This window comes from Xenopus tropicalis, chromosome 5, assembly GCF_000004195.4.
Source record: "Xenopus tropicalis strain Nigerian chromosome 5, UCB_Xtro_10.0, whole genome shotgun sequence".
NCBI lineage: Eukaryota > Metazoa > Chordata > Amphibia > Anura > Pipidae > Xenopus > Xenopus tropicalis.
In genome coordinates, this window is record NC_030681.2 from 107,234,452 (window position 1) to 107,261,237 (window position 26,786).

General features: G+C 36.9%; 1 protein-coding gene across 2 annotated transcripts in view; it reads left to right on the forward strand.

Moving 5' to 3' along the window:
• The window catches only part of atp13a4 (ATPase type 13A4), a 61,082-nt gene that overhangs the window by 26,260 nt on the left and 8,036 nt on the right, over positions 1–26,786 (forward strand). For both annotated transcript variants that reach the window (NM_001200048.1, XM_031901591.1), the window contains 19 exon segments: positions 1,345–1,417; positions 1,587–1,715; positions 3,492–3,662; positions 3,856–4,013; positions 4,705–4,893; positions 8,899–8,960; positions 9,186–9,336; positions 11,472–11,552; positions 12,570–12,726; positions 14,149–14,266; positions 19,178–19,302; positions 19,604–19,767; positions 20,664–20,786; positions 21,020–21,099; positions 22,351–22,393; positions 22,630–22,739; positions 24,279–24,375; positions 25,014–25,086; positions 26,483–26,663. In NM_001200048.1, the coding sequence (NP_001186977.1) occupies positions 1,345–1,417; positions 1,587–1,715; positions 3,492–3,662; positions 3,856–4,013; positions 4,705–4,893; positions 8,899–8,960; positions 9,186–9,336; positions 11,472–11,552; positions 12,570–12,726; positions 14,149–14,266; positions 19,178–19,302; positions 19,604–19,767; positions 20,664–20,786; positions 21,020–21,099; positions 22,351–22,393; positions 22,630–22,739; positions 24,279–24,375; positions 25,014–25,086; positions 26,483–26,663 (2,285 nt within the window).

Below are 26,786 nucleotides of genomic sequence, written 5' to 3' on the forward strand. Positions count from 1 at the left end.
TTGCTATGCAATATGTGCTTTAAAGGAGAAGGAAAGGATAATAAAGAGTTAATCTCAAGCTGCAGGCATACCTTCAGTTCTCTCAATAGTGCCCTTAAGTCTCTCCCATATTTCTGTTGTTCAGATGATCAGAAGCCAAACAGAAGAAAAAACACTGAGCTGTGTAAAGAAAATTCCCATAATGCCTCGTTCCTGCACAGACACCCAGACCAAGTGAACATGCTCAGTTAGTTAGACTATGGGGCACATTTACTAATCCACAAATCCGAATCCCGAATGGGAAAAAATCGGATTGGAAACGAAAATTTTGTGACTTTTTCGTCGCTGTCACATTTTTTCGTACGTTGCACTATTTTTTCGTCAGCATCACGACTTTATCGTATTTTGTGCAACTTTTTCGTCGCCGTCGTGATTTTTTCGTATTGTGCAATAGTAAACGGCGGAAAAACCAATCCGATTTTTTCACGACGGCGACGAAAAAGTCGCGGAAAATATACGATAAAGTCGTAACGGCGACGAAAAAATCGCGGGACATACGAAAAAGTCACGACGGCGACAAAAAAGTCGCAAAAATACCGATCATTACGAAAAACCGCATTCGGACACTTTCGGTCCGTTTGTGGATTAGTAAATCTGCCCCTAAGAGTCATCTTCCTGCTGATTGGCTCATATCCACATTCCTAAGGGGGGGAGTGAGTTCTTAGCATTCTTGAGGGAGGGGGGAGCAGGAGAGAGGAAACAGCAGAGAGCTGCATGTCTCTGCACATGAATTACAGACACAAGAAATATTTTCACTGAGAAGTCAGTGCAGCATTTCTGTGAGTGCTTATGGCTGTATTTACATAGACCTTTCTGATAAAGCTTACTTAGTTTTTACCTTTCTTTCTCCTTTAAGCATAACTGTATGTTTTGAGAAAGGGAGTTCTTGGGTTTTTTCAATGTACCATTGGCTTCCTGCTATCTATAAATATGGTAACTGTTTAGAGAGATCCAGGTGCAGGGGGCAATGGGGAAACAGTAGCTATAGAGTCCAGTTAGGCTGCTGATAAATGCAGTGCAAGTATCTGCTTTTATGCTCCAAAAAGTTTATTGATGTGCTTATGCCCAGAGCTATTGAATCAGCCTGGTTGAATATTCAAGCAGTTTTTTGCCAAAATCTACTCCATGGAGCCAGTGAGTTTGCCAGGCGCAGGCACATCAATAAGCTTTTTGAATTCTCAGCCTGCGTTTATCTGGCCTCAAATCTGATACACGGCAGAAGCTAAAGGGCTTTTTGTTGGAACACATACTGTAAAATTCATGAAGGTGTAATATATTATCCACCTCTGTTTTTTCAATGTTTAGCAATCCGTGAAACTCCACAAACTAGTTGAATCTCATAATAATATCACTGTTTCAGTATATGGAGAAGATAGAGGTAAGCATATACTTCTTTGTTTTACTCCATTACATTACATTACATTAACATTTATTTATAAAGCGCCATAATGTGAATTACTCCAAAACAGTAAACCTAGATTTGTATTATGTTAAATTATATACTTTTAAATAGACCTCAGGCCTTTCTCCCCTTATCTTTCCTGCAGGGATTTTTGATCTGGAATCTCGGCATTTAGCTCCTGGCGACATTCTTGTGATAAAAAGAAACACGCTTTTGCCATGTGACGCTCTGCTCTTTAAAGGAGGGTGCATAGTTAATGAAAGTATGCTTACAGGTACATGCAGTCATTATGATCATTTTGTTATTTATTGTTCTAAAAACAAACACCAGAGGTACAATCAATCAGTTCACAGAAATGCCAAAGTATTTCTAAACAATGGTAATGTAATGAAGTGGTGTGTGTCCCTCCCGGACAGCGGTCTCAGGTCGGACAGGGATAAGAAAGAGAGAGGTTGGCAGGGGCACCTATGGAGTCAGTGTGTGATGGGAGCTGACAAGTTGCCTTTGGACTGGTGCTTAAAACCAACGCTGTGGCCTTTTATGAACCAAGTCACATATTAGGTGATTGCAGTACAGAGGTATGAATTAGTGTTTGAGATAAGCCGAAGGGAGAACATCGACACTTGTTGCCATATACTGATCTGATATACAATCATAGGTTATTGCCAATACATGCTTAAATTCTGTGTTTAGCTTACCCGACAGCTCCTCATAGCATGAGCCCTGTCTTAATCATGCATTCGTTAGGGCAGGGGTCCCCAAACTTTCTTACTGGTGAGCCACAGTCAAATGTAAAAAGATTTGGAGAACAACAACTGCATCATAAAAGTTCATGGAGGTGCCAAATCAGGGCTAAGATTGGCTATTAGGTAGCCTCTATGCACACTATCAGCTTTATTTGGTAGTAAATCTTGTTTTTATTCAACCAAAATTTGCCACCGAGACAGGAATACAAAAATATCTGCCTGGTTTGGGGGCACTGAGATCAACATCCAAGGGGTTGGTGAGCAACATGTTTCTCCTGAGCCACTGGTTGGGGATCACTGCCAACAGGGGCAACTAGCACAGCTGGTGAACATACAAACAGCCACAAATGTAGAATTAATACATTTAATTTTATAGATCTTAAACATTTTGTAATGGATATAACATAATCTAAACGCTATGTCAAGGGAATCAAGCACACAGACATAATTACTTAGTGCATTAAGAGCAATTGGATCCTTAACTGAATCTATTTGTACCCAATCACAACAGCCTCACTGTTTCGACATTTCTGCTTTACCAATCCAAGGCCTGGTATCCTAGAGGCAGCATTTAAAGTGTGAAGTAATTTTGGATTTTCCTGTTGAATTTATTCAGATTGTTTGTGTTGGAATTAGTCTGTAGTAGATGACTGCAATTAAATGATGCACAAAATAGGCGTCATGAACTGGACCTCAGTTGAAAATATGCTGCTTAAATATTTATTAAGATGTTTGAAACACCTTTTACATAGTGCAAAAAAGTCTTGTGTGTTTCATGGCACTGTGGGACAGTTTGTGACAGCATATTTTTTCCAAGAATGATTGCTGATTTCTCCTCTAGTTAAAGGTCTGGGGCATGTGCACCTAGACCAACTGTTTCATATTATGAGTCTACTTTAAACATTGTTTACTTTTTTAAAGAAGAATCATTACTGTTTTAAAAATTTATCATTGACTTTTTAAAATGAGCTTTACTTGAAGTATAAGGCTTAGTAAAGCTGCCATATGAGCAGATCTTTGCCTGACTTGGCCACCTTTGGCCGAAACCAAATTGAACTGACGCAATTTTTGACCAGGAGTCTGTGGGAATTCGTCCAATGAGCCAGTAAACTATAGAACAGGTAGTCCCAAGCACCGATAAGTTGCCAAGTCAGTCCGGAGGGGCAGAGCCAGCAGCTTTCATGGGCCATGTATGGCCAGCTTAATGGATGGGGTCTTAGTAAATAAAGTAGCAAAATATGTCAAAAATACTTCCTTTTATTGATGCATTTATAAAATGAAACACTTTTTTATACCTTGTACAGGGGAGAGTATTCCAGTAACCAAGACGCCCCTGCCTAACACAGACAATACTGAGCCATGGAAAGTTCATAGTGTACATGATTACAAAAGGCATGTTCTTTTCTGTGGAACTCAAGTCATCCAGGTTAAAGCTTCTTATAATAGCCCAGTGAAAGCCGTCGTATTGAGAACAGGTAACAATGTACTTCTTTGTGCATTTATGCTAAAACAGAGGTTAAGGTTTCTACAAATTTAGAATATGAAGTAAAAAGAGGCTTGTGAATTCTTGCACAGCTTGATAAGATATTTTTAGCTCTTTAGTTATTACTTTTTATAATCCGTTGTTTGCAATTTATGAAATAAAATTGTTTTTATCTTGCATTTTAGGGTTCAACACTGCTAAAGGTGATCTTGTGCGATCCATCCTCTACCCTAAGCCTGTGAATTACAGGCTATACCGAGATGCTGTCATATTTCTTTGCACACTTATTGGAACTGCCTTCATTGGAATGATCTATGCAGTCTGCGTATTTTCTCTATCTGGGGTAATGTAGCTATATATTTAAAATATGATTTTGCTTTAGCGTTTTGCCATATGGGGTCCCAAGCAGTCAATGGGAAGTTCCTGTTGTTTGGAACTTTATGGATACCAGGTTTCTGGGAAACAAAATAAAACAATGAAACTAGAACTACCTAATGTGTTATGTTTATTGCTTATTAACTAAAAAAAAATTGTCTGCTAAAAAGACTCATGTTTAGAGATCTTTCTTTGATTAATTACATATCTGCTGTCCATTGCAAATATATTTTAAATATAAAAGCGCACTCTCATTCTGCTAATATGTCTAATTATAATGTTACTTTTAACTCTTTGTTCACTGGCATTATAGCTGAAGCAGTGATTGTTTCAGCCAGATATATAAACCTGATTTAACTTCCAATACAGTTTAAAGAAAGGAAAACACTTAGACCACAGATTCCGGTTCAGCTCAATAATTAATCGCATGGGCAATGCAAGATGAGTGCAATGTGTGATGTACACAATATGTATTCATTTCAATCAAACCTGCGAACCAGATAAAAACTAAAATGCATATACCTGTATATTTATTACTTCTCTCCTTAAGTCAAGAATTTGTAGGGGATCAAAATCGTTTGGCTGTTTTTTATAGGATGTGTAATAAGTGAGCCTTTATGCTTTGTGTACATAACTTTCTCTCTTTCACTGTTGGTCAGTCTGCCCCAGGTGAGGTGGTACTGAAGGCTCTCGATGTTATCACCATTGCAGTTCCTCCTGCCCTTCCTGCTGCACTCACTGCAGGGATAATGTATGCCCAAAGGAGACTTGAGAAAGCAGGAATTTTCTGTATCAGCCCACAAAGGATCAACCTGTGCGGAATGATAAACCTTTTCTGCTTTGATAAGGTACTGTAGCCATTGGAAAACTGCATGTAAAGACTGTACAGAATAATTGGTCACATCAGCTGAAAATTTCCTACTAATTTCAAGGAAACTGTCATGGGAAAACTTTTTTTTTTTTTTCCAAAGCACATCAGTTAATTGACCTTCTCCACAGAATCCTGAATTTTAAAAGCATAAACTGATTTTTTTTATATTTAATTTTGAAATTTTACATGGGGCTAGCAATGTTCTTTATTTTCCAGGGTGCCACAGCCATGTGACTTGTGCTGTGATAAAATACTGTCATTCTTTACTGCTGCACTGCAAGTTGGAGTGAAATTATCCCCCTCCCAGCAGCTGATCATTAGAACAATGGGAAGATAACAAGATAGCCTGTATTGCTACAAGTCATAGATATGGGAATAGCACTCAATAGTAAGAAGTCCAAGTCCGGCTTGGGACTTCTCCAGTTACATGGGAGTAGGAGAAACAATGTGTTATCTGAAAGCAGTTCTAATTTGTAGCCCTGGCTCCTTCTGAAAGCTCAGACTCAGGCACAATGCACTGAGATAAAATGAACAGTTTATAGGGTAAGGTCCCCAATACTCAGCGCTTCTTAGTGGAGATCTTTTAAATCAAGTCTTCAGTGTTGTAGAAACTGTATAATCGTGTGCTGCCTCCTCTTAAGAAACAACCCTCCCTTTTTAGATGGGCCTCAGATGTGTGCAATTGTGTTGATGGAAACGCATGGAATTAAAAGAAAAAACAAAATCTAGTGCAACACGTACAGATTTGCTTTGTGAAAAAAACCTTAAAAGTGCTTTTAACATCCAATTACTTTGAGGATTAAGGATTTACTGCAATCAATAGCCGAATTGATTATTCTACATATTTTATTCCAATCATGTCTGGTGAGCATTCATGTTGGACACATTGAGTAGGTGTGATACACTGCATTGGATTGATGCATAAGCACCATTGATGTTTGGATCACAAAGCAAATTTGTATGTCTTGCACTAGATTTGGATGTTAAAAGCACCTTTAAGGTTTTATTCACAAAGCAAATCTGTACGTGTTGCACTAGATTTTGTTTTTTTCTTTTAATTCCATGCGCTTCCATCAACACGATTACACAATGCACTGAGATGGCTGCCTACACACCAATATTACAACTAAAAAAAATACATTTGTTGGTTCAAGAATAACATTTTAAATGGTGAATTATTTTCTATGTAAACAGACAGGGATAGCAAAGGTACACGACTGTAATTTGGGGTGAAACTAAACTATCAAAATCTAGAACAAGCCGACAGAGTAATCTCTCCCTCACCCCTCCCCTACTGAATTGTCGCAGTTTGTCTAACCCCATGTAGCCAGAAGTGAGTTAGAACAAGAGCAACACTGGAATTTGGCACAAACACCCATCTTGAGAATACATTTCTGTATATATGATATTCCGATCCCCTTTTAATTCCATTATCATGATGGAACCATACAGTGGTGTGAAAAACTATTTGCCCCCTTCCTGATTTCTTATTCTTTTGCATGTTTGTCACACTTAAATGTTTCTGCTCATCAAAAACCGTTAACTATTAGTCAAAGATAACATAATTGAACAAAAAATGCAGTTTTTAAATGAAGGTTTACGTTATTAAGGGAGAAAAAAAACTCCAAATCTACATGGCCCTGTGTGAAAAAGTGATTGCCCCCTTGTTAAAAAAATAACTTAATTGTGGTTTATCAATTTCAATTTTCAATTTCAATATCAATTTCTGTAGTCACCCCCAGGCCTGATTACTGCCACACCTGTTTCAATCAAGAAATCACTTAAATAGGAGCTACCTGACACAGAGAAGTAGACCAAAAGCACCTCAAAAGCTAGACATCATGCCAAGATCCAAAGAAATTCAGGAACAAATGAGAACAAAAGTAATTGAGATCTATCAGTCTGGTAAAGGTTATAAAGCCATTTCTAAAGCTTTGGGAACCTTCCCAGGAGTGGCCGGCCGACCAAAATTACCCCAAGAGCGCAGAGACAAATCATCCGAGAGGCCACAAAAGACCCCAGGACAACATCTAAAGAACTGCAGGCCTCACTTGCCTCAATTAAGGTCAGTGTTCACGACTCCATAAGAAAGAGACTGGGCAAAAACAGCCTGCATGGCAGATTTCCAAGGCGCAAACCACTTTTAAGCAAAAAGAACATTATGGCTCATCTCAATTTTGCTAAAAAACATCTCAATGATTGCCAAGACTTTTGAGAAAATACCTTGTGGACCGACGAGACAAAAGTTGAACTTTTTGGAAGGTGCATGTCCCGTTACATCTGGCGTAAAAGTAACACAGCATTTCAGAAAAAGAACATCATACCAACAGTAAAATATGGTGGTGGTAGTGTGATGGTCTGGGGTTGTTTTGCTGCTTCAGGACCTGGAAGGCTTGCTGTGATAGATGGAACCATGAATTCTACTGGTCTACCAAAAAATCCTGAAGGAGAATGTCCGGCCATCTGTTCGTCAACTCAAGCTGAAGCGATCTTGGGTGCTGCAGCAGGACAATGACCCAAAACACACCAGCAAATCCACCTCTGAATGGCTGAAGAAAAACAAAATGAAGACTTTGGAGTGGCCTAGTCAAAGTCCTGACCTGAATCCTATTGAGATGTTGTGGCATGACCTTAAAAAGGCGGTTCATGCTAGAAAACCCTCAAATAAAGCTGAATTACAACAATTCTGCAAAGATGAGTGGGCCAAAATTCCTCCAGAGCGCTGTAAAAGACTCGTTGCAAGTTATCGCAAACGCTTGATTGCAGTTATTGCTGCTAAGGGTGGCCCAACCAGTTATTAGGTTCAGGGGGCAATTACTTTTTCACACAGGGCCATGATTTTTTTTCTCCCTAAATAATAAAAACCCTCATTTAAAAACTGCATTTTGTGTTTACTTGTGTTATCTTTGACTAATAGTTAAATGTGTTTGATGATCAGAAACATTTTGTGTGACAAACATGCAAAAGAATAAGAAATCAGGAAGGGGGCAAATAGTTTTTCACACCACTGTATATCTTAAATATTGCTTTGCATATATTTCTGTATAATAGTGGTTGATATTTATATGTAGGTCTACAATTGTTCACAGCAGAGTAGAAACTTATCTTGTGGAGCAAGGACTTTTTTTCTTTTTTTAGAGACTGGTGCATAGGAGGATAATTTTACTTGCTGAAGGCTGCAGGAAATTGGCAAAAGCAACACCATCACACACACCACACACAACCCACACACCGGAGTGATTATTTCTGTGGTCTACTATTTTCTTCATGGCTGTGCAGGACCAATGAGGATAGGAAAAGCGGTCCCATACATAGCATGAGTGTCTGGGTGCAGTTCAAAATGCATGACTTCCATTACGTTAAATCCGTGCCACTTGATAACACTACAAAAGTCATCGGAAGAATCAAATTCAGGCCTCCTTGACACTTTGTGTTAGGAATTGTAGCAAAATGCTGCAAAACAGTGCATGTAAATATAATAATAAATCATGATTGGCTTTAAAGGAAAGATTCACCCCATCTGCACTTCAACACAGATTCTACAGCAATAATTGTCTGTTACCTTTCTCTCTTGCCTGTGTTATGAGTAACCAGTTATTTCACATGGTTGAGTTAATTAATGTTATCTGTAAAACTATGCAGGTTTCTATGTATGGAGCAAATGAATGGACACCATGTTCCCATTTCAAAGCAAAGGAGAAAGATGTTTGCATAGCAGCAGATAAAGGGTTACGAAATGTAATTCTTTGCAACTTCTGGATAGACATTAATTACCAATGCCCTCTATCTTCTGGAGGAGAACTGAAAATATTTAATTAATGGCTATTGTGAAAGTTGCTTGGAATTCAATTTTCTTTCAAATATATTTTTGGGTAGAGGAACCCTTTAAGTGCTCCCTACAAAAAAAATCATATATAAAATGAACACTTCTTCCAATTTTTTCTGATAAAAATATATTACTAACTATGTATTTATTTCCTAGACTGGAACCTTAACAGAAGATGGGCTGGATCTTTGGGGTGTTGTTCCTGCCAATGGATACCGGTATGCATATAATAAAAAAAGTGGGTGTAAAAAAATATGTGGGATACCTGTTCAAAAACAAATTTAGAAGCATATACTTTAAAGGGTAATGATAAACTTCTAAGGGATTTAACATAATTTATATTATTTATGACACCAGATTAATATGTTTTATTCTATGAGGTGTTAGAGCTCAATGGCAGCATTGACTGTATTTATATATCAATATTATTTGCTTGAACGCAGATTTCAGAATGTAATTATACTATCGCCAGACTCGAGCCTCCCATGGGGACCACTTTTTGGAGCTATGGCAACATGCCACTCACTAATTGTTTTAGACGGCAATGTACAAGGAGACCCCCTGGACCAGAAGATGTTTGAGTCTACCTGCTGGGTAAATCTACTACTGTGATAATGTACCATTATAATACTTGACAATACACTGCATTTTAAATGGTATCTGCTGCTATCCTTCCATCACCCCTATTAATTTAGTGGCTAGTTGGTTTTAATTGATTTACAGAAAGTTATTCATCTACTGGGAGACTCTTTAATAGGACACAGGGGAAGCCTATTTGTTGAACATTCTGTTTCAAAATTGAATTGGTACATATGAATACTTCTGAAGTATACCTTATGAAGCAAGCAAGCTTATATCACCCAAAATATATAATTTTTCAATTGAATATATAGTAAAAAAAAGACATAAATTTGAATAAGCACTTATGTATTTTATCGCATCTCCTGCTTGTCTTGGCTGTGGTCATTGCTTGTGTAGAGCAGGTGATCGCTTCTGCTCTGCACAGGTCATTTCTGTCCTCCAGGCCTGTGTCAAACAGTAGAGATCTCCTTCTTGACAAAGGTTTTTGTGGACAGAAATGATAGGCAATACAAGTATTGGCAATTCATGTCCTGCTTGTGTTCCCTATGCAAATATTTGCCTGCAATTTTTGCTGAATGTTTATGAAAGGCTTCACCCTGGGCAAACTCACAGATTTTGCTGCAAATTTGTCCATGGGAAATTTTTTCGCTCATTGCTAATTATGAATGCTTGGTTAAGTTCAATCTGTGAGTAAGTTAAAGGCAGGTTAGGACTAGATTCCTATTGTAAGTTGGTCTATCATATAGATAGATATTACTAGGAAGCCTGAGTTAATTCCCAAAGGAGGTGAAGTGAGTTAAGTACCTTATAGGAGATCCACAGGTATGTATACCCCAATAAATAAAAATCTGGGTAGAATGTGACCATTCTTTAGAAGCATTAGAGAGGAGAATCACATTAAAATCATAATGCAGGTATAAAATTTAATTTCCAGGATGCTTGGGAACCTTTTTTTTGCTAGATAATGGTATTTCCCATAATTGTATCACCATAATTATGTCTTACTTAATTGTATCCCCATAACTTAAAACATTTAAACATTAAATACACCCAATAGGATTGTTTTGCCACCAATTTGCAATTCATGCAGTTTGGCTACCATCTGGTGCAAGGTACTGTTATATTATTACAGAGAAAAGTAATCATTTTTAAAAATTGTAATTCTTTGCTTAAAATGGGAGATGGCCTTCACGTAGCTTGCAGCTTTCTAGATAACTATGTTAAAGATAAGAGATCCCTACCTGTACTTGTATATTACTGTACAAAGAATGACAGTTCATAGTCCTATGCACAAAATGGAAAACTTCCCTACATACATCCGGCATAGCAAGATTCCGTTATTAGTATCTGGCTCATCTCAAAGGCTGTGTTCTGCATTTATTTATTTTTTTTGTTTCTTTTTAATATTTACCACTTGGGTTGAATAAATGGTTTACCTAAAAAAAGGAAATAAAACAACAGCACACAGATACATTTGCCAAAAGAGACAACCCCCTGTATTTAATCAGGTCAAATGACAACCAACAAGGCAATGTGGGCATGTCCTTTTGTCAAGTTTTATTTTTTTACAGACCGTGTGGGGGTGTGAAATTCTGTTTACGGCTGCCACATAGGTAACCAACCTGGGTTTAAATACAAAATGAAAACAAATCACTTGATGTGCTGGGAACCCTGCCAAGTATTTCTTAGTACAAACTGCCCTGCCCCTTAAACAATTGGCCAGGAGCTCCATTAACAGTATTAATGGTAGAGCCAAGGACGTGGAGGCATATTTATCACTTCAGTATATTAGAGTGACTATGAAGAAGGGACAAGAAAAGGGACTTTCTTTATGATAAACCTATTTCTGCCTATATACATATGATGGATTGATAATAAATGTGGACATAAATGTGAATGTAGAGAAATACCAGCTTTTATAACTTATGCCCTGGTTGGCCATATTTCCTTTCCCTCAGGGTACTGGGCTGTGAATGCATTGGAGGTCTGTGGACAAGGGAACCCAGATTTCCCACACAACTGTATGGATGCATTGCCTCTTATGTCTCCTAAACAGGACTAGTCACTTTCTAGATACTGGATACCTCAATAACATTTTAATCAAGAAATCTCCTAACAAAATTTACACTACCAATTATTTTCTCCAGGTCCTTGAAGATCAACAGGAAGATAACATGACAGAGAATATGCCACAAAGAATTGTAAAACCTGGTCCCACTACAAGCAGCGTAAGGAATATGATTACTATTTAATTAGTATTTATGGCATGCACTTGTATTAACACATACAAGCTCATTTATGAAGCATAATTGCAGCAGTGATACTTGCAGCAAAAGATGCTCTTTGCGAGTGTTACTGCATCCCACTGATCTCTTGAGATGAACTGCCCACAGTACCTTGTAGTAGCTTTCAGGCTTGCCACTGCTACCTGTCAAAACATGCAATAAAAAATGCATCCAAAGAATAAGGGACAATTGTTGTGTTTTAACACATCAGTCGCAATTGTGCCAATTGCAACTTTCCCTGATGGGTGCAGTGACACTGAAATTATGTGAAAAATGCTGCAATGTCAGTTAAAAACACAGTAAATGGCAATTTGGACTTCTACTGCAGTTTAGTTAATGTTTATTTAGATTGCTCCTTTAAACTGCACTATGTCAAGAAAGTTATATTAGAATATCCAATAAAAAAAGATTAAGTAGTACTGTAATTTAAAGCCAAATGTTTACTTTGGCGTTAACAGTATCTAACTTCATTCTAACTCCAATAGCTGCTCTAAATGTGTTTGCAGCTTGTTTTTCCTTACAAATCTTAAGGTCAAAATAATTTTGTAAAATATATAACAAACAGGATCACTGTACATTCAACAATTTTTCTGCCCTAGATACATCAATTTTTGCTCATCATTTTCAATGGGGCAGCAAACTTGCTTAAAACTTTCTTGGTCAACTCCTATTGACTTCTACATAAACTTGCAAGCTTTTAAAAGCCAAAGTTTTAAATTCCACTTTTTCTCTTTTTTTTTCTTTTTAGCTCAAAAGAAAATTCAAAACACTGCAAAAATTTAAATTTGAACGTTAATAAATCAGCCCCTTAGTATAAGCTGTTTAAAAAAGGTGTAGCACAATGGGTAGAAAGCTGGTAGGTTTGACAGTTTTTAAAAGCTATCATCAAAGAAAGTGTTGGATACTTTTACTTGTTTCTATATTCAAACATAATAACTAATTTACCTTCTGTTTCCCTAGGATGTCATTGAAGGCATTGTTATTCTACAGCAGTTTCCATTTTCCTCTTCATTGCAGAGGATGTCAGTAATCACACAAGTTCTTAATGGTGACGAATATGCAGTTTATCTGAAGGGGGCTCCAGAGATGGTGGCTTCATTCTGCAAAACAGACACTGGTTAGCTGTCTTGTAGTTTTATTTTTTTTATTGACTAGAATAGGAGATTGATCATTATCTAGCCATAATGGTACAGTATGTTGTCAGCACTGACATGCCAGGACTGGATAATTTCTTTTACCAAATCATATTTCACAATCTTATCATTTGAGTGGATTTCACTATGCAATTAATATTGAATGAATTAGAGACATTTGCTTTTTTTATTCAGGTCAAAGTTTGTAATTTTAATATTTTCTGTAAATTCAGCATCAAACTTAAAAAGGTTGGCACACAATTTTCTGTAGCTCTTAATTATTCACATAAAAAGGATATCTCTCAAATGCATACACTAATCCAAATATAAGAACCATTACTCACTTACCTGTAGCCAGAGTCATCTTAAGCTTCAGCATTTCTAGCTTTAACTGTTACAAATCCTGTGCTGTCATCACATGGGGCTCATTTATCAACACTAGGCAAATTTGCCTGTGGGCAGTAACCCATAGCAATCAATCACTGACTGGCTTTTTGCTGGTAGCTTCAGGTAAAACAAAATTAGCAACCATATGATTGCTGGCCATGGGTTCATTATTGTAATTTGTACTACAGCTGCTGCTCTGTGGGTTTTTACTATCTGTGGGCCCTAGGATGGTAGTACCTCCCCAAGATTTCCTTCTTATTTTTCAAGTTTCCCATTTCCAGCTTCCAAAATGCAGCTTTACAGCATAATTATAACACTCTCATTTACATTTGAGAGGGTTGCATTAGATTTGTCTCATGTGTTGCTTTGATCTTTCACTAAATAAGCCCTGTCTTGGTCTCATCTGGCTATAAAAACGTTTACCACATTAATTCACATTTGGGGATTGGGGGATGGGGGAATGGGGGATTCACATGCTTTTTTTATGTATGGCATCTCTTGATCCATACTTACAGTGAAGCATGGTGGTAGTAACATGATACTATGGGGCAGAGATGGAGCATCGGTGAAAAGCCCTGGTCTTAATCTATTTGGGAAACTGGCAATATTTAAATATGAAAGTGCACAAGCATTTCCTATATCCATGCTAAATCTTCCGGAAAGGATGGGCACAACAGTCATTTAAGCCTGTTCATACTTCCCACAAGATGTAGAGCTGGTATTATTGTGCAAGGTCACAAAAGGCATTGCGACTATCATTTTTATTCTCGGTTAGTCTGAAAATTACAGCCAGTGCTAGAGGGCAAATCTGAACATTTTTGCTGCAAAATGTTGAATTTCCATATTTTAGAGTTCTAATTCTGATTCGAACAGCAGTCAGGAAAAACATTGTGATTGCAAAAAAATCAATTTTGTTTTAATTTCATTTTTTCAAGATCATATTTCAAAATGAGTAAAAAAGCCTCTAGCTATTTAATATTGTACTTTTTAAAATTAATATTATTCTCTTTACTTACCAGTTCCAATAAACTTTCCTGATGAGCTGGCGTTTTATACCAAGCAAGGATTCCGAGTCATTGGGTTGGCATATAAGATACTGGACATAAAAGATCACAAAAAACTGCTGACTCTAAAGAGGTAGGAATAAGTATATTTCTCTGGCATTTAGATGGAGCTACAATAATGTCTTTTCTCGTCTTACAGTTTAGATGCTAGTTAAGAACACTGCCCTTTATACATTTGTTTTATCAAGTGTGTATGATTTAAACATTACCCTAGTCTTTTTTAAAATGGTTTCATATATCATTTTTACATTTTGAATAGATTCTGTTTTGAAAAGGTGCAATTATTATCCGGTACAAAATGTTTGTTGTCTGTTGCCCTATAAAGCCATATAGCACATACACAAATGGAGTTTCAGTTGTACTTATGTATAAAATATTTAAGTTGCGTAACATTAATATATGCATCTATTTTTAAATATGGGTTGCTTCAGAGATAATGGGCTGAATTAGAACAGAAACTTTCCCACAGATTAAAAAAAATTATTACTATTGTGCTTTATTAGTACAGCGCCTACTATTTTGCAATGCTTTACTATCACAAATGTTTTCTCATGAAACTAAATTATCCTTGGGGGCATCTTTGGAGGCACAGATCTTCCCTGCTAAAGGGCTTTGGTTGCCTTGGGCTGGTACAGAAGCCCAGAACATAATGTGCAGAATTTCTACCCCCTCTACTTCTTTGTTAGATTTAGTTTTCTTTTAACTGAAAGTATTATTAGGATTACATAAAGTGGTTATGATACATTTTGATTTAATGGACTTTCAGTCTTACCTCTTGATTTAGGTTAGGGATATGGGAAGGGCAAAAATATGACTCACATTAAACCTTGTGTGCATGATATTATGACTCAAAACCCTGTCATTTAACACTGGAGAGAGAAAGAATGTACTGATTGCCCTGACATTACAGTTTCTTGAGATATGTCAGCGTAGGGGAACACAAAAGGAGGTGCCTGTTCCTGCAGCACACACGAGTTGCAATCTAAACACAATAATTAATTTGTTTTGGTTTAAACACCACAATATTAAGTGCATTTGGTGAGGCCTCAATATTCTTTTAATTTTGAAGGAATCTAATCTTATCTTGTATTGTGATGGAAGGGAGCAACATTTTGGGTAGCAAGCCTGTGTATTGACAATTGTTACTGTTCTTTGATGTTAGCATCAGTATTTCATACACAGAGAAGCATTGAACTCTTAATATAAAATTACCGTTAGATTGTGCTGTACATTTAAAACATTATTTTAAGCTCACTACAAAGTTGCACACAGAGTATCCTTTCCATTATGTAGTGTGTGTTTTTGTACAGGGAGTGATTTGTTAGCAGTTCTAAGGGCAGTGTGCATCTGATTTTTGTCTAATTTTCCAGCCTCAGAGTAAATCCCATGTGTGGCACAATATAGAAGTGCGCCAATGCATTAGGTCTGTGGTGTGCTTTATTTATTTATTATTTACGAATGTTTGTGTTCTATATTTTTTCACGATTAGTGTTTTTTGGTTATATATAGATAGAAAACCTCACACTACAATAGTTGAACAGGCCCACTTGATAAATGGTCGAAATAGTTTAGTGACATTGGGGTAGATGGATTTTCGAGACAGGAGTATTGACATTCTTGAACTTGTGCCGAGGTATAGTCTCTCTTGGTAAAGGTATGTAGGCACAATACTATCAGTGATAATATCAATATGAGGAAGTAAATTCGAAAAATTCCTGCAGGCACTGAGTGCCAATAGCTAAGTCTATTGAGAGTGAGTGTGAATAAGTTCAACCTGCGTCATAATATCTATAGGTACTAAGAAAGGAAATTCTACTATTGTTATTGTCGGTAAAATTGGGGATGTTTCTTAGCTAATTAATCCGTGTGCAAAGGAGATTTAGTAAATTTATACTTACCGTAATTTACTTTTCCCTTAGTCCCTTCGGCAGCACAATGAGATATATTTTGTCTTTCCTGCCATGTAGGACAAGTGAAAGAAGAGTTAATTTTTTTACCCCACCCATAAATAGGAGTTGCCCAGGCCCAAATGCAGTGTTTTTTTGTTTTCTAGTAACCACACACGACAATGCTTAAGTAATTTAATAGGGAGGGATAAATTTGCTGCCGAAGGGACTAAGGGAAAAGTAAATTACGGTAAGTATAAATTTACTAATTCTCTTACGTCCCATATGGCAGCACAATGAGAAATAGCAAGTAATAAGGGAGGGTAACCTTCATAACGCCTTCTGCAGGACCTTACTGCCTTAGGAGGCTTCCTGAGAGGCTGAGATGTCTACCCTGTACAGTAATGTTGAATGAATGTATTCGGACTGCTCCAAGTCGCTGCTCTACATATTTGATCTATAGAGACGTTGGCTGCTTCAGCCCTGGAGGTAGACATCTTCCTAGTAGAATGTGCCTTGATCTGAAAGGGTGGATTGAGGTCATCTTTAATGTAGGCCATCTGGATAGTCTCCTTTATCCACTGGGCTAAAAATGGTTTTGAGGCTTTAATACCTTTTTTCTTCCCTGCGAAACTAATGAATAGGTTTTCATCTTTCCTAAAGTCCTCCATGCACTTTAGATAACTCTTGATCCTACCCACATCCAACAGTGCAAGTTGAGAATTTCCACTCTGAGCCTCTTGAATTGCTGGCAAAATAATTTCACGCACTCTCCGCTTCAGACCAATTGCGTCAACTCTTAGTTGGGCGTCAGAGGTCATCGCCACCATCTTGGAACTGGGCAACCCTCGGCTGCACTAATTATCATGGCAGTGTTCCACCTAAGAGACTATCTGCAGTCTCCGGCTGGAATACCCCTTGCGTAGTCCACAAGCTGTAAAAAGTGATTTGTGTGGAATTATAGGCACTGAGCGCTGATATATAAGCATATCTGAATTTTAGTTAATAAGGTATGATAGCGTTGTAATATCCTTATCTGTTAGGAATATATGGTATCGATTAACTCAGGGATGATACGGTATCAGCGACCTCGTATTTGATCAATAGTAGCGGACTCCAAATAGCTTCGCTAAAACTTACCGGTAATTATTCGGCGTTAATGTGTCGCACACTTTGTAAGCGGTATATAGTAAGCGGGTGGAGTAACAGGCATTGCGCGCCGGTATTTGACTAAACCTAAATGAACAAATAGTGTATCATTAGTATTCACTATCAAGGAAGGGACATTGCCGTCAATCTTAGAGACTTACTGATAGCGAGGTAGGTGTGTTTGTTTGTGAACGGCGAACCAAATACTTATCGTAGTTCGTCCCGTTGCATACAAGGTAGAGTGCAAGCGACCCTACGGATTATCAATAATAGTTAACTCAAAACGATAGGCACTGAGTGCTGGTAGTTACATGTCTTGCAATTTAGCCGAAAAACAAATAAAGCATGTTAAATAATAATTGAAGTGCAAGCCTCTCTGCTGAGTCTGTGGGCATAATGTGCACTAGAAACATAACAAATCACAAAACGTGAAAACTGTTAATAAATAATTTATTGGCATATATTATATCACTTGTATGGTAAACGGTTCTGTAAAAATAAAATCAAATTAAACTAATACCTACATTAAAATGCAGTAAAAAATAAAAAATATACTTATGGAATTACAAAGTTGCGGTCCATCCTGAATCACGGTCCTTTCTCTATGAGACGGTGTACAAATAACACCACACTTTGATAAGTCGGGTATGCAACATTTCACAGTAACGATTGCTACATATGTTACTTATATGAGATACGGATCTAAGTAAACGAACAGTTGGAAACAATGAAACAATATTTATGAGATACAAGTTACGAGTCAGCCCAGTATAATCACAAAGTTGGTAATATGGTGTGTATTAGATTTTTTTAACACTACTTTTTTCTTTTCTTTTCTTTCCCAATTTTTTTAGCAATATAGATTTTAATCTATAACAAATAAAGTTTATATTTTATGAATTTAAGCAGGTGTGCCAGATTAGTGTTTTTTGGACTAACACTCCGTTTTTGTCATGTAAAAAAAAACAAATTTTTTGTGATTATGTGTAAAAACCATGAAAAACACTAATACAAAACTTTGTTATTAGGGATGAGTGAATCTGTCCTGCTTTGCTTTGGCAAAAAAAAATGCGAAACAGCCAAACATTTGCAAAAAGCGGAAAATAATGCGCCGCAAAAACATTGTGACAGTTTTTTTTTTTTGACGCACACAAAAGCATGCCTGCCGAAAAATTTTGATCATCACTATTCGCTATCTAAAATCTGTCCAGATCATGTAGAAGTCAGTGGGAGTATCCTAAGCTTTATTTAATTCATGGTTTTAGAAGATTTTTGGGGTTTTTTTTCCACATGAAAGTCCACAGAGATTTATAGTAAAACAAAAAAAACACAACATTTGTGGTTTTCGCGTACTTTTCATTTTCATTATGCAATCTGTATGTTGCCTTCATGTGTTATAGTGTAAGACAAACAATCAATGTAAAGTCATATTGCTTCCCTTTCCTTCTCTATAACAACTTGTGAATACTAATCAGTATATATTTACACTAATGAGGTAAGCAACGACCAAATAAGTTATTTGGTCGTTGCACCTTTCATGGTGGTGTTGTGGCCACCAAAGTAAATGTGTTATATAGAATATGCATTGTGGCTGGGTTTTCTTCAGATTGAAACTTGACCATCTGTTTTTGTGAAGAATGAATAAATTGACTGTGGGGTTTATCCCCTTTATATTATAACACAAGATCTGTAGTGGAATTGTTGTCTGTGCATATGTCTGTACTAATATAAATATTATCCTTACTTGACTCAATTCACCATTAATTACCATGCCTCTTTGTGTATACACTTGGGGTTAAGTAAAGAGGGTTTACTGGGGGTTCCTTTCAGAATATTAGAACATAAATATTTTTGAATTGTTATTTAAATGTCAATTTAGGTTGAAAGTAAAGTTAAATAAAGTGGAAAATTAAATCTACTCATTGCTAATTGTGCATTTTCGTTACAAGGGAAGAAGTGGAGTCAGATCTAATTTTCCTAGGATTACTAGTGCTGGAGAACCGATTAAAATTAGAGACCAGACCAGTCTTGAAAGAGCTGAACCGTGCCAAGGTCAGATCAGTAATGATCACAGGTACGTCTGTCTAATAATCAGATTTTCAACACTAATTTTTTTTAACTATGGCAGATTTCAAGGTAGACATTTTGTTCCATGATTCAGTAAGTGGGGCTACTAGGCAGGTGTTATTTGCCATATATTCGGTTGGCTAATGCAATTTGATATGCCAGAAAGAGTGTCTGCCATACAGTAACAAGTAATAAATAATAGACAAATTCACTTTTTACAATCATGGCCACTTAGTTTAAACGAGGAACTTGTGCAATGACATTGTTTCACCACACAGGAGATTAAATTGTGGGGGTTTTTTTTGCAGGAGACAATCTTCAGACAGCTGTCACAGTTGCTAAAAACTCTGGAATGATAAGCGAAGGCAGCAATGTTATTTTGATAGAGGCCAAGGAACCCAGCGGATCTGACTTGGCCACCATCACATGGACATTAGTGGATGGCATCAAATCCAAAAATTACGATTTCATGGTAGGAGTCAGCAAATGCTATAAGATTTTTTTTTTTTTTTTAGTATGTAGTTGTGAAACATAACCTCTTGCAGGAAAGAGCACGGGTAAGTTATGAGGTGGAGGGCAGGATACAAAGTGCAAAATTAGGTGCAGGCTACCATTTTTTTTACACTTTTGTACCCTGCCCCACACAATTTGTTTTGTTTATATATTCTTTGTTTCATTTAAGCATTCAGCATGTATTCATGGGGAACAGGTAGGGGGGAGACTCTTAATTTTTTATTCAGATGCAGAAGGTAAGGAGGAACCAGCAGCAAAGTTTGCAAAGGACAGAGCTGCCTTGCACCCGTCAGCATTTGACCTTGCACCAGATTTTCAATCCAACATGAGATGCAGGTATGCCCTGCACAGGAAGTGATGACTAAATCAGAACTAAGGGGTGTGATTAGAACTAGAAATGATGGCATACATAAATGAAGCCCAACATATTATAGAAATCCCATAACCTTATGTATAATGTCTAGTTTTACATATTTAGCAGATGAGTAGTTGGAATGAAGCCTTTTCTTCTGGTTATAATATAATGCAATGTAAATATCTAAAACTCAGGACTCTCCCCTACTGTGGATGAAGCACAACTCTCGTAATCCCACAAATCTTTAAGAAAGGAAGGGTTTATTACTCATCAGCAACTAAAGAGCTATGTGTTGCAGATGCCTGTTGAAATGTGCAAGTAAAGCATATCTGACAACATAGCATCATTAATTATGCTTTTACCAGCAACTTTTATTTTAGCTTTGATATAATTATGCTTTTGGGTAGTAAGCTTACAAATCTGTGCTTGCAGAAGCGTGTATAGTTCTATAATGATGGCATTTGTGCAGGGGAGTAAAGTCTTTCCTTTTATATTTGTAGGACATTTGTATCAGCATGGAAGAGGTATCCAAACCTGCAGAGGAAAATCTTCATTACCATTTTGCAATGAATGGAAGTACTTACCAAGTTATAATACAGCATTTCAACAATTTGTTACAAAAGGTAGCCACCCACTCATGCTCTTTATATGCACAGACTTATTTCCTGCGTGAGAAAACTGATTTTCCTGTGCTTCATTGGCTTCTGCAGTCAGGATTAAAACATGTTCTTGTACTTGATAAGAATGTATTACGCATAGTTTGTAGCCTGCAGGGAGAGGAGTGCCAGCAAGTCTGTGATGGTTCATGATTTATGTCCAAAATGTTAAAAGCAAAATTTCTTTTTAATGCCTACAGATATTGATACATGGAACAATATTTGCCCGTATGTCTCCAGGGCAAAAATCTAATCTTGTTGAAGAATTTCAAAAATTGGGGTAAGTTTCTCATTTATTCAACAGATATTTCTTTATTCCTGCCACTTTTATATGTGCTCAGTTATTTTTTTTCTGAAAAACACATCTCTTTATTGATGGATATTGTGTGACAGCAGGAGGGTGTGTTTTACCAAGTTAGGGGAACAGCAAAGACACATTTAATTGCCTATTTTATTAAGGCTGGTAAACAAATTTTATTAGCAATATTTATACTGAGCTTTGTTGGTGCTACTGACTTGATGACTTAAAACAACTGTCCTTAAAGGGATACTGTCATGATTTTTATGGTGTACTTTTTATTTCTAAATTACACTGTTTACATAGCAAACAATTTATTCTACAATTTAAAATTTTATTCTTGAACTAACAATTTTTTTTTTTTTTAGTTGTAATATTGATGTGTAGGCAGCCATCTCAGTGCATTGTGCCCGAGTCTGAGCTTTCAGAAGGAGCCAGCGCTACACATTAGAACTGCTTTTAGATATCCTATTGTTTCTCCTACTCCCATGTAACTGGAGGAGTCAAAAGCTGGACTTGGATTTCTTACTATTGAGTGCTATTCTGATATCTACTGGGAGCTGCTATCTTGCTACCTTCCCATTGTTTTGCTGATCAGTTGCCGGGAGGGGGGTATATCTCAGCAGTAAAGTGTGACTGAAGTTTATCAGAGCACAGGTCACATGGTTGTGGCACCCTGGGAAATGAAGAATATGTCTAGCCCTCTGTGAAATTTCAAATTAATATAAAAAAAAATCTGTTTGCGCTTTTAAAAAAACAGATTTCAATGGAGGATTCAACTGGAGAAGTTCTATTAAATGATGCTTTTTGAAAAAAACATGTTTTCCCATGACAGTATTCCTTTAAAATACAGTCAGCACCTCATAAAGAAAGATGTAGTACTACAACAACTGAATAAAGGGAATAGTGTAGCAATAGGCAGTACACAAAATGGCATAAACAGTCCTGTTTCTCTTCACCTCAAATCCAACTGAAGGTCTCTTCATCAGATATATTTTTGTTTAGTTCTGTGTGGAACCTTTCCTCTTCACCTCGAGTTCCTCCTTTACCTTCCCCTCAGGTACATTTTAATGTACCTGCTATTTTATATCCAGCACATGACCAGATGCTGGCTTTCCCTACTTGGCTGCACTCTCTCTTTTCTGCAAGCTCACTTGTCTGCATTGGTCTTCATGTAACAGAAGTTTCAAGAAATCATACATTGTCTTAATTATTATTATTTTATTTTTTCAGTTACTCAGTTGGTATGTGCGGTGATGGTGCCAATGACTGTGGTGTAAGTGCATTTTTTTTATCTTCTTGGGTTAACGAAAACCTCAAATCTACATTGCTAACTTTTCAATTACTTGAATATTTTGCATGTACTACCTAAAATTTAATTTTTTTTTGAAAAATAATGCAGGACGGCATCAATTTGTTTTTTTTCATTTGCAACTCCTTTTCGGTGACTACTCAATGCCAAAGGATGTTAGGCCAATCAAATAAAGTGTGTGCTACTTTTTCTTTCTCTAGGCACTGAAAATGGCACATGTTGGAATTTCCTTATCTGAACAAGAAGCTTCTGTTGCATCACCATTTACATCAAATACCCCGAATATTGAGTGTGTTCCACGTTTAATAAAGTGAGTTGTGATTTTTTTTTTTATTATCGGAAAGTCATGTTAGATGGGTAAATGTCCCCAAAAAAATTATGGAGCAGATTTATCAAAATGTGACATTGAATCTCACCACAGAAAAATTCACCCACTTGCTTTTCATTCCTATGGGATTTTTAGAAGTGTATTTATCAATGGGTAAAAGTTCACCATTCGATAAATATGCTTCTAACAATCCCATAGATATGAATATAAAGTGGGTGAGTTTATCTGTAGTGAGCTCTCAATTTACACTTTGATAAATCTTGGCAAAATTGTGAAAGTAGAGAATGACATCTTCTTAGTAGCTTGTGGGAAGAAAACAAGGAAAAGATAAATATACACCTATTGCTTAATATATCCAAACACTGGGACAATAAAACCCGAAAAGGTATGGTTAAATTAAAAAGATTATTTGGCAAGAGCCACATGAAATGATGGTGTAATATACAGTAAATATGAGTGTAGCCTGCCCACATGTCACAAACAAATAATATCAAGTTTTGCCATGGGGCAGCCAAAATAAAAGGGCATAAAATGCACAGCCAGATGACAGGTAAGCTCTTTCGAATACATTAGTTTTTTTTCCAGAGCGTATCTGTTATTGCTTGGTAATATGTGCCATTCAGGGTCAGACTGGGGGGTGCAGGGCCCACTGGTCTGTTCCCACCCCAAGGTCCCTGCAGGTGCCCCAGTCAGCTGCATCCCCTAACCCCCCCCCCCGCAGGGGCCCCCCTAACCCCCAACAGGGTCCCCCACCCTACATCCTCCCCTGAGGTTGCGTAAATTTAATGCGTATGGGGAGGAATGGTTGGGTAGGGGGAGCACCGGCAAGGGTCGGGTCTGGGCCGCCAGGGCCCACTGGGATTTTTCCCAGTGTTCCGGCAGCCCAGTCTGACCCTGGTGCCATTTGTTGTAACTATACAGTGCAACTCTCTAAAGTTCAGGGTGAGATAACCTACCAGAGCTCCTTGGTATCAGATTCTGACACAGAGTGGGGTAGTTCCACACAATCCCTTGCTGCTGATAGCTTTTATTTAGAAGACCTGCAAATAATAACTGTTTAATGCAAGAGCATACATTTTCAGAGAGAGATCACACACACTTACAGGAACAGGAAAAACTCTCTAATCAGGAAACTATAGTTCAGGCAACAACTCAGAACCAATAAGAAAAAACACACAGGAAATTACATTTTAACATATTGCAAGTGAATTCTGGGAACTGTAGTATTTTATTTTATATATAATATAACTAACATTAAATAGGAATCTGTAATAAAGATAATAACACCATTTAGATAATAAACACCATTTAGCCCTATTTCAACTTAAATGGCTTCCTCAAGGCAGTCTATTTATATAAACTATATCAGTCCTTCTTAAACAAGTAAACAGATTTTAACAGTGCAGGGTACGAGTACATTGTACTTTAACTACTTTAAAACAGTTCCATTTTTTTGGTGTTACTGTTTAATATCTGTGTTTACACAGTGTAGTTCTTGATTTTATTTCACATTTTTCCTAGGGAAGGAAGAGCTGCCTTGGTCACATCATTCTGTGTGTTCAAATACATGGCTCTTTATAGTATGATTCAGTACATAGGAGTTCTTCTACTCTACTGGGTAAGTTGCTGTCTCCAGCTTGTATACCTAACAAGGCTACCAGAACCTTTTTTCCCTTGTATTTCCCAGTATGTGTCTAATAGCAAAAGAGGTGAAAAAATAATTGCTTTGTTTTCCTAGCTTCTTCAAAGTTGTTACTACTTCACTGTGCTAAGGACAATTCTGACAGAATGTTTATTCTGGGATCTCAAAATGCAGCAGTCATCTAAATCAATGACCATTTTACTACAGCTTTCATATCCTAAACAGTTATTTAAACTTACATTTTTAAGCAAATGGCACACATATAAATGCCAGATTAATTATATCTTAGTTGGGATCAAGTAAAAAGTACTGGTTTATTATTACAGAGAAAAAGGAAATCCTCTTTTAAAATTAGGATGATTTGCTTATAATGGAGTCTATGGGAGATGATCTTCATATAATTCAGAACTTTCTGGATAACGGGTTTACGGATAATGGAATCCATAACTTTATATAATTCTCTAAACTGAAGATTTCAAATACTACTACAGACAAGTGGTCATCCAGTTTGGCTCTCTGTTAATTAGTTACAAACAGATGGGTTATTGTGAGAAATAAATGTCTTCATCTCAGTCTGGACATTTTCTGATTGATTTTATGTTTTCATGTTTCAGGAAAAAACAACATATGCAAATTATCAATTTCTCTTCCAGGATCTGGCTATAACCACTGTAATCAGTGTTACAAGTAAGTGTAATGAAATAGGCATGGGCACCAAATCAATACAGGTTTGCCCATTTTTTTTAATTCTTCGGCATCCTTGATAACTGATACAGTACATCCAGATAAAGTACAAATGAATCCTACAGTTTTGTGCCCCTGCATGTGTTCTACACAGGATATTAAGCAGAATGTAGTAATCAACATGGAGTAATAACAGAGTTAAAGCTACATCCTTTTGGTATACAGTAAAACATTTCACTCAGTGACATCATTGGAGGCCTATTCACAAATGCCAGGTGATTTATTAAAACAGCCTTTTAAGACAACAAAAACAAAATGTTGGAAAACCACACATTTTTCATGGTTTTTTAACAAATGGAGTGCCTGAAAAATCTGAAAACCTCGAATATGACAGAATAAAATAAGATCTTTCATTTGAAAACAAGGATAGCTACTCATTGACTTCTTCATGACCTCAAAAGGTTTAAGATGGGAGTTTTGTATTAGTGGTTTTTGTGGTTTTGACACTTAATAAAGCCAATTTCCCCACTTGATGTCATGATAGACTTGCTTCCTCTTCCAAATGTGCATGTACGCATTGCCCTCCTCCCTAACATCTCCATATAGTTTATTTTTTCAGTTAAACATTATTTGCTAGCACAGCCCATTACAAATATCATCTGACCCGCGGACCAGTGAATGCTTTTAATTGTGCATGCTCCAGAAAACCAGCTTTGAAGTGCAGGTGCTTTAATTGCAAAAGTTGGTTCTAAAGGGAAGGGGGGAGTGGCTGAGTGAGCAGAAGAAGGCAGAGTGGCAGGTATTTAAAGACTGCAAAGAAACTTTTTATTATTAGATTTATTGTTGGGGTGTTTACATGTCCTTTAACAAAGGTGAAGTCAAATTGGATTAAGGATTAAGAACATCATATTTACAAAAGTCTCATTCTGTTTTTATGACTAAAACATTTTTGTACACTTTGGCATTTAATTGTCATTCCTGGTGCCACTTTAATGAATTGTGAGTACTATTTAGAAATCACACAAGCAGCTTAAAACATTATGAAATTTGCTGGCATTAATAACATCAGTTCATTAATAAAAAGTTAAACACTGGTGGGAACACAGTTATACCTTTGTATATTTGCGTTAGCTGATTTTTTTGGCATAAATGAATATTTTCCTCTGCTTTAACTCCATTTTTGTGCCAGGGTTTAGCAGGGTTTAGCTAATCTATGTTTAGATTATGAAACCTTAAATCATGTCAGCTGCAACTGAGGTGATCACCCGCTGGCGGCACATCGTTACCCCTGCCATTGCCCTTAGTGCTGCCCTGGCTGTTACAGTAGGATTTGCTATTTCTAACAATGAATACTTAATTTTAAAAATTGACAAATTTCCCATTGTCTGTTTTATTTCAGTGAGTTTGAATCATGCATACCCTAGGCTTTCTTCATTTAAGCCACCAGCCCAGCTCATCTCTCCTCCTCTGCTGCTTTCTGTGTTGATTAATATCATCCTAAGTCTAATTCTACAAGTATGTGGCTTTGTCATTGTCCAGAAACAGCAATGGTACATATCGGATCTCAGCTCCATCTATAGGTAAGTCTAAATGTGCAGACTTTTCTTTGCATGAAAACATTTCAGCTATATTAATAATAGTTATTTGGTAGGCAAACTTACAGTCTAGTGGGCAAAAATCATTTATTTGGGAACAGCATGATT